General features: G+C 33.5%; 1 protein-coding gene across 1 annotated transcript; it reads left to right on the forward strand.

The window, feature by feature from the left end:
- The first annotated feature begins 2,437 nt into the window (after positions 1-2,437).
- On the forward strand, positions 2,438-3,519 carry LOC117907899 (glutamate receptor 2.8-like). The gene is made up of 2 exons (XM_034821581.1): positions 2,438-2,867; positions 2,984-3,519. The coding sequence occupies exons 1-2, from the start codon at positions 2,631-2,633 to the stop codon at positions 3,350-3,352; spliced, it is 606 nt and encodes a 201-aa protein (XP_034677472.1). The 5' UTR covers positions 2,438-2,630; the 3' UTR covers positions 3,353-3,519.
- Positions 3,520-8,885: the final 5,366 nt, after the last annotated feature.

Raw genomic sequence — 8,885 nt, forward strand, 5'->3', positions numbered from 1 at the left:
TCGGTGACGACTCAAAGCCCAAGAAGTCATTCTACTCTAAGTTGGGGAAGGAGATTTACGAGACAAAGATGGTGGTCTCAAGCGGATGCAAAACGGTATCGTTGCAGAGGGCTATGATTTTAGAAGCGAGTTAGTATCTAAAGAATTGCTTGTAGCCTAATTTTGATCTTAAAATGATGTTGTTTGAGTATGTGATGTCGATGATACTCATGGTGAACGAGAAGGTATAGGCTTTGCTCTAGTTTTAAAATTTTTAGGTTTGTTTGGTTGTTAGGAAATGTAAGAAAATGAGATAAAACGGAGGTTGTGAATTTATATGCTTGGTTATTTCAAAATTGGAAAACAAAACCAACAATCTTTTAAGGGTTTTTTTTTTTCTTATGTTTTGGTTGGAATGTGCCATTGTTTGGTTTATGAGAAAATGTGGAGAAAGGAATATGGGGAAGTAAAGATATTGGAATACTTACTCTAATGGTGATGGAAAATGAAAAATGTGGCTTAAAAGAGGTAAGTAGTTCTTTTAGGTTATTTTTGTTAAATAGAGAGGAAGAAATAGTAAATAACGATTAAAGCATTAGGTTCTTTCTTAGGTACTTATTTAGAATGTGGAATATGAAAAATAAAAAACTAGAAGTGGAATATAATAGGTATTTTTCTTATGTATTATTTTCCCGTTGAGAAACTAAAAGTGTAATTTATGAATTACTTTTTGGGATTAAGCTCCTAAAAGCAAAACATGATGTAACAAAGTTCGACTTAACTGTTCCCTTAATATCCCTTTGGTATATTGATATTGATTTGAGTATTCAACTCATGTCTCTTATATTGTACATGACTTAAGTGCATTAAGAGTTACACATAAGATTCAAGTAATGAGTTTTTTGTAAGTAGATAAGTTGTCTATAGTTGGTTCATGAATTTGGGTAATCCAATAGAAACTATAGTGCACAATCTCCTAAATAGAGGCATAACTTATCGTATCATAGCCATCGGGATAGATTTCATATAGTGAGTATACTAGTGTATGTGATGTACATTGAACGGGATCTATAGTTAATCATAACGTAAAACTATCAATTGTCATAATTCACCGAATTACTATATTACATAAACTCTCAACCTTGAGAGAATATTGAGTTTGTGTCAAAATTAACAAGAAATTTCGATCTATGAGCACAACCCTAAAGTAATCATATATCCATATGAATTGAATCACTGTTAATGGAAGTTGGTAATAATAGATATTTTTAATAAAGACACCATGATATCTTATGAGATTAAGACAATATGTTCATTTAGGTAATCCAAACGACATATGATTATGAAATCTGTAGCCACAATAATTCCTTTAATGGAATTTAACATATGCTCCTTGAAATTAGAGTCTTGTCATTTCATCACATAATAAGTGAAATTATAACTCAAGGATTTGATATATTCAATATCGACAGTTTTTATCAATACTAATGCTTATTAATTAATTCATGTACATTAAGAGATTGGATGCAGCACTGGGCGATATAGAAATAATTGCGGATAGTGATTGTAGAACAGAAAAGAAAGGAACATGGATGTTCTTAAACACTAGGAAATGTGGTTTCTAATGGGAGCAATGAGCTTGTTAGCGGGGTTTGTAATTTGGTTAATTGAAAAGGGATCCGTATTTCGATGGGTTTGGATCCATGCTCTGGTTTTCCATCACCGTACTGTTTTTTGTACAAAGTAAGTCTCTGCGGCTGGAATTAAATTATACTTTTCAAGCAATTTCTAGACTTAATTTAGTCATATTAACTATGAAGTATAAGAGTTGGGTACCATACGACTACTGGGTAATAGATTTTTAGTACTTTTGATTTTCTATTTTTATGTTTCTCTCGATCGAAGACCTATTACGACACAGCTTTGTTTCAATTAGGTGACCATTTTCAAATTGCAGGATAGCCAATCAAGAGTAATTTGGCTCGACTTGTGCTGGCACCATATGATGCAAATGGAGAGCACGTTTCCCAGGCAGAGATTACTCCTTAAATCTTGGAGGATGGGGACTTATTCAGCTGCTAGAATTCTTATCCAATCTTATCTATTTACTTCAAAATTCTGTTGCTAAGTTATTAGTTCTTTCCTAATTTATTTTCCTAAGACTCTATTATTAGCAATCCTTTCCTAGTTTATTTCCTGATTTATAGCACATGTAATAAGGCAGTCGTTGAATTTTGGAAGAAATTTTTATTGAATTTTAGAATGAAGAGAGATTTCATTAACAGGGAGACTCTGTTTGTATTTTATTCCCTCTTGAACGTCAACGTGAGGTTGGCTCTTGAGGCTTGCTTCAGGAAATAAACTAGGAAATGATTGCTAGTGATAGAGTTACGGAAATAAATTAGGAAAGAACTAATAACTTAGCAATAGAATTTTGAGGCAAATAGATAAGATTGGATAAGAATTCTAGCAGCTGAATAAGTCCCCATCCTCCAAGATTTAAGGAGTAATCTCCGCCTGGGAAACGTGCTCTCCATTTGCATCACCATATTTGGTGGTGATTCTCATCGTCACAGCAAGCCTCAGCTCCATGCTGACTGTCTCAAGGCTCCAGCCATCAGTGGTAGACGTTGAATCACTTCAGAGAGCAAATGCAGCTGTTGGGTGCGATGGGAACTCCTTTATCGTCAGGTATTTGGTCAATCTGGGCTTCAAACTGGAGAATATCAAGACAATACATTCAATCAACGAATACCCAGACGCTTTCGAAAAGAGGAGATATTTCAGCAGCCTTCTTTGTTGTCCCACACGCCAAAGTCTTCCTGGCTAAATATTGCAAGGGCTACACCATGACAGGACCCACCTTCAATCTAGGCGGCTTTTGCTTTGTAATCCTTTTCCTTTTCTTCCTTCCCATCCGGCCATTTAATTTAATTACTCTCAGCCTCTAGTAATTGACTAATTTCAGTTTAGATTTTGAACATTTTTGCTTCTGGGTCGACAGGAGGTGTTTCCAAAGGGCTCTTCATTGGTTTTAGACATTTCGGAAGCAATCCTCAGAGTTAGAGAAAGCGGAGAAGTCGAGCGATTGGAGACAGAGTTGCTCTCCTCTTCCAACTGCTCTTCTCCCATCAACTTGGTTGACGACCCAAGATTAGGCCCTGAGCCTTTCTGGAGTCTATTTTTGATATCAGGTGGTATTTCAGTAGTAGCGTTATTCATCACCGTGGCTCGTCTACTAGGAAAGCATTGTCAGGCTTCAAGCTCTCTGACAATAACATTAATAAAAATAAGAACTTTCAGAAGGGCATCATTGACACTCCTTACACCAACCTCCAGAGGAAAACTCCATTTAGGTTACCAATGCCCATAGGGAGGCAGTGGGCATTTACTTAGCGCAAACTTGAATTAAACCTTGTAATTTCCCTCACCAGTCAATTCCCATATGCCATTTACAGCATTGATATTTGTATATATCAATCTCCTAATGCCCTCGTACCTACGGAGTTGTACTATATTAGCCACAAAGAAGACAAACCTACTTGGAGTCGCTTTGGATGGTGTTAATAAAGGCCACTTGCTCAAGGATTAAACAGAACCTAATTTTACAAAACAATTAAAGTTGTGTCATTTCTTACAAGAAGTTGTTATTGTGACTCCATTTATATCATTTTAGGCCTCACTAATTTACAAGTTTTGGATTTGTCAGCAACATAAGATTATGAATAGTGCCTTTTAATTTTTTATTTATTTTTAATTCATTTGAGTGCCCTCTAATACATAAATTAGACATTTTTCATCACCGTATTTTTACAAGTAATAATATCTAGATAGAATATCTTTAAGTTTCGTTATATCTATAGTTTATAAATACATGCCACATCAATTATTTCTAAAAAATTCATTGCAATTTCCAGTAATTTTATTATATATATTGAATTAAAAATAGAAAATAGTTTTTTTTTTAAATATTTTTTACTCAAAATAAAAATTGAGAGAGAGAGAACTTTATATATATATATATATATATATATATATATATATATATATATATATATAATAGTTAGGCTTTTTTTTTTAGAATTAAAAATGTTAATATTTATTTTCCTTTTTTTTTTATCAATTTTATTATTTTATTTATATTATCTAATTGATGGACAAAAAATTATTTTTGGACAAAACATATTCCCATAGAATATACATTAGAAAAAAAAAAAAGAATTGTTTCTCTTTTAATTTTTAATTTTATTTACAAAACATAAGTTAAAAAATATATATTGAATTTTTTTTAGATAATTAAAAAATGAACAATTTATTCAAGCATTTTTTCCCTCATATTTCATGATTTTCAAGAAAAGAAAAAGAAAAAGAAAGAAAGGTTTGTATGTTGGAATATAAACCGTTTTTTATCATGAAGAAAATACAAAGAAAACGTTATATATGATGTTAAATAAATATTATTAAACTTATAATTTAGACTATTTAAACATGTGATTAAATTTATACCATAGGTGTTAATTTACTTTTTTAGCTTTTTGATGAAAGCAACTTACTTTCAAATTTTAGATCATTTATTTTCTTATTTTCGGTTAAGTTATTACTTATTTTTAAAAATTTTAATTGAATAGAAAAAAAAAATTGACTATTTAAATGTTAAAAATAATCTATTAGTTTTTTTTTTTTTTACTTTTTAATATTTAATAGAAATAAATATTAAAAAATAAATAACTTAATACTTAATATCTTAAATATTATATGATTTCAAGTTTTAAGTATAAAAAATAAAATTAAGAATAATAAAAAGAGATCACAAATAAATAAATAAAATTATGCTGTTATTTACCATGTATAAAAACGAGATCCTTCCCCCAACAAATGCTTTGTGACCGGTGAAACTTTTCATAGAAATATCCAAAATATAAACCCTAACAATCATTATCAAACAGAAAAACTTAATTATCATAGGATGATATAGAATTTATTGGCCAATGCCATTTAGTCCCCAATGGTCCAAAATATTAAATAACCTATAAAAATCAATATGACTTGTTCTAATCATGCTCTCATGCATGGAAGAAAGTCCCTCTTGCCCTGGCCGCTTTAGTGTCATAGTTGTTGTCTTTAGTGAGGGTAAAGGTAAGGTGAATAAACACCATAATCATATAAGGTTAAGAGTGTGTTTGATGAAGTTTTTATAATTTAAAAAGTTAAAAAATTAGTGTTTTTTTTTTAAAAGAGGTATTTGATAAAATTTTAAAATATTATTAAAAAATTTTAAATCACTTGAGGGTTGATCTGATTGATGACTAACATGAGCCTAACTTGAATTAAGAAATAATCAATCTAACTTCAATTCAATCCAACTTATAACTTGAGATATTCAATTCAAATGCAACTAAACCTCATTTTTCTGAACTTAAGTTGATTGATTGATTAAGTGGTATGATTCAAAATCCATCTATAGTGGTTTTGTTTTGTTTGTTTGATATATTTTTTTTTTAAATCTATATGGTTATACTAAAATTTTAAAAATAGATAAGACAAAATTTCAAGATAACAATAAAAAAATAAATAAATTTATACATCTTTCTAAAAAAAACGAAAAGAGTATATGATATAATTATAAAAAAATCTAAAAAAAAATAAATATTATTATATAGGATATAAATATTATAAATATAATGGAAATTATTATATATATAATATAAAATATTTAAATATTATAAAAACATTAAGTAGAGTTTAGGTTAGATTCAACTTATTCAAACATTGGCTTGAGATCAATTCAAATTGAGTTCGAGTTGAAAATATTTAATTCAATCTCATTTCAAATATTGAAAATATTTGTCCAAACCCACTTAAATATCGAATTGGGTTTGAGTTGGATGGACTAACTTATCCAAGTTGCACACTTAACACCCCACCATCTTTTCATATATTCATTGACGAAAACTTAAAAATGGTAGATATAGGAAACTAATGCTTGCTGACCCCTCTTGCTTCTTATTGCTGTCGTTGGGTGGGATCAAAAGTCATGGCCAAGGAAGGTGGGGGACAGTTGTTCAATGAACCACCGGTTTATTGGAAGCATAGAGGGTATTTGTGATAACAGCTTTCGTGTGGGTAAGGAGCAGGAGATAGCCATGGAGTTGGCCCTCCAAGATGTCCATCACACAGCCTGTTCCAAGCGGCTTTTCAATATCATAGGCTCATGTAGGAGCTCAGCTCGTGCGCGCGGTTTCTGCTGCTAATTAATGTTTTTGATTTGGTCCATACTACATAAGCCGAGCAGCTCTCTCCTCCTAAAATCTAGCTACAGTACGATGGTGTTTGATTTCACCAGTGCTTTTCTTATGCCATCTTGGAGATTCATGATCTTATACAAGTGTATAAATTAATTTTACGTTTTCACAGAAGAAGAGAGAACCCTTTCCGTTTCATAATTATTGCTCTCACTCCAGCCATGGACACCATCCATAACCAACAAGTTCAAGCCATCATAGGAACCCTGGGGGCGAGAGGAAGCCGCTTTAGTCCCTGAGATTGGTAAAATGGCCAAAGAAACCTCCATCATTTCTGTAACCTCATTGACCTCAGTCCGGGCACCAACGTCAGTTTTATCGATCTCAGTTATGATATGGTGGTGCAAGTCCATGAAAAGGACAGATTTGTTTTGCTTGTGAATTAACTCCCCAACTTATCAAATTCCCTAGAAATTTCCACAACAGATCATCGTTGTTGAGGCCTCGTGTTCCTGATGATCCACGTAGTTGTCAAATGGACGGATGCACGATCTCAACCAATATAGATTCCTGGTTTAGTTGTTCCTGCAAAAGGCGTCCGGACACACCCTCCGATGGTTTTGTCAGCCATGGTTAGAGAGAATAATCAATTGGCACAGTTGGTCTTTTTCTAGGTATAGCAAACTTACCTTCCTCTTTGTGCGAAGGTTCATATATATAACATCAGAAGTTCTCTCTCCTCCATAAATGATGGAAAGCTTTTTGGTTTACCATGATGCCACTAGGTGGTGGCAGGGACATCCTCACCTTACAGGCGGCTATCAGAGATCGTGGGAGGCGCCGTGACTGTCAGAGATCGTGGGAAGTGACTTGCCGTTACTTCTGTCTTTTCACTCTGCAGGCGTCGAAATGTGAATTGTGACAGGATGTTAGAATGACGTAGTAAGGTATGCTTTAGTTTGGTGGATGATCCGGACAAACATATTTGGATAGAATATGAAAGGTCGTCGGATGAGAAATGGCGGCGGTCTGAATGTGATGCTTTGCGAGTCCCGTGTGCTTCTATTTCAGGGAGTCCGAATAGGAGAAGCGCGCCACGTGTACTCTTGGGGAAATCCGGATGGGGATACTCCGGATAGGATCGCGTGTCACGTGTTATCAGGAGATGTGTGCCACGTGTCATCAGGGATGGGTCCCTACAATCGTGACAGAACTCTCCAATTTAATTCTGATGTTACCTACTAATGCACTTCCATAGTTCTATTATTGATAGCCAAATGGCATCCCTACCCTTGTTGTATCTAATATAGCTCGATTTGAAATTTATTTATTTAAAAAAAATTAGAAAATTTAAAACAAATCTTAAAAAATATGTCAAATTTAAAAGAATATCATATTAACTTTTTTATTTTTTTATATATTGTGAAAAGAGAAGAATAACTATTCTAATTGTACTGATTTTGTGCTGGCACCCTGGTTACTAGTGATTCTAATTGTGACAGCATGTTTCACATCAAGCCTCACCCCGTGATGACTGTCTCACGGCTCTAGCCATCAATTGATTTTGCTCTGATTATACACCTAAAGAGAGAATAAATGCCATATCGCAGACGAATAGGATTTAGTGAATCGGAGAGGTTCAAAATTTTACTCAATTGGTATGTTCCCATTAAGGCTCCATCTTCAACCCAACCCATAATTTTAAAGAGAGAAATTGAAGCAAGTTGTCAACAGTGCTGAACATATTTAAGATGAAGAGATATACTCTAAGCTGTAATATGCCTCATAAATTAGTGATCTGATAAAAATGCTTATTCCCTTTTTAAAGAACAATAAATCTTTTATTCTAAGCTGTAATATGCCCTCAGATATTAGTAATTTGGTAGAAATGCATTCCCTTTCTAAAGAACAATCTTTACTGCAAGTGTGTGTTTCACAATTAAAAAGGAGATCTGGCTAGAATTGAAGCCACGTTCTTCCATTACTCCTGATCAGAATCATCCAAGCTTGCTATCTTTGTTCTGACAATATATGCAATGTGCCCATTTGTGGGGATTGGGCTCCATCATTTTCTGTTTAAAAAGGGGAAAACAAAATAAAAGGTGGCCTCCAATGTCTCAAAAGTAGGGATACAATGGATAAAGGACTTCAGTATCCAAAGATGAATGTAGTTGATTTCTCGGACTTCGTCGCTGATTTTTACAATGAACCTTTCATGGGTTCCAGTAATCAGCATTAGTAGTACTGATTGTTGGGTCAAACATCTCGTCGAATCTAGATTCGTCCATGGTTGCCTTGGGCCATACTCATCCAACAAAGAAGCGCGGACTGCATACAAATTCGACTATTTCTAAAGTGCAGTCATCATTCATTTATTCTTTTCCAGTGTTTGTTTTTTTGTTCCAAGAGCAAAGGCCTACACGCTAGCATCAAGGGTCCAACCACCCAACAATATCTACCGCTAGAAAGATAGGAAGAGAGTCCAAAATCACCGGCCCCGCATTATTAGACAGGCTTTGAGCTGCAAACAAATCTCCATTAAAGCTTGCTTATCTCCTTGTATAATTGATGGGGCACTTCCCATCATTATTAGGCCCCTTTGGCCCTTATTACCTGCTTTTCAGATGTGATAGGTGTAAATTTTGAAATATATATTTTTTTAAA

The sequence above is a fragment of the Vitis riparia genome, chromosome 18, assembly GCF_004353265.1.
Source record: "Vitis riparia cultivar Riparia Gloire de Montpellier isolate 1030 chromosome 18, EGFV_Vit.rip_1.0, whole genome shotgun sequence".
NCBI classification, from domain to species: domain Eukaryota; kingdom Viridiplantae; phylum Streptophyta; class Magnoliopsida; order Vitales; family Vitaceae; genus Vitis; species Vitis riparia.

Coding starts and splice junctions, on each gene's coding strand:
- LOC117907899 (XM_034821581.1), top strand. CDS start 2,631: ATGCAGCTGTTGGGTGCGATGGGAACTCCTTTATCGTCAGGTATTTGG. Junction 2,868..2,983: donor ATCTAGGCGGCTTTTGCTTT/GTAATCCTTTTC, acceptor CTGGGTCGACAG/GAGGTGTTTCCAAAGGGCTC.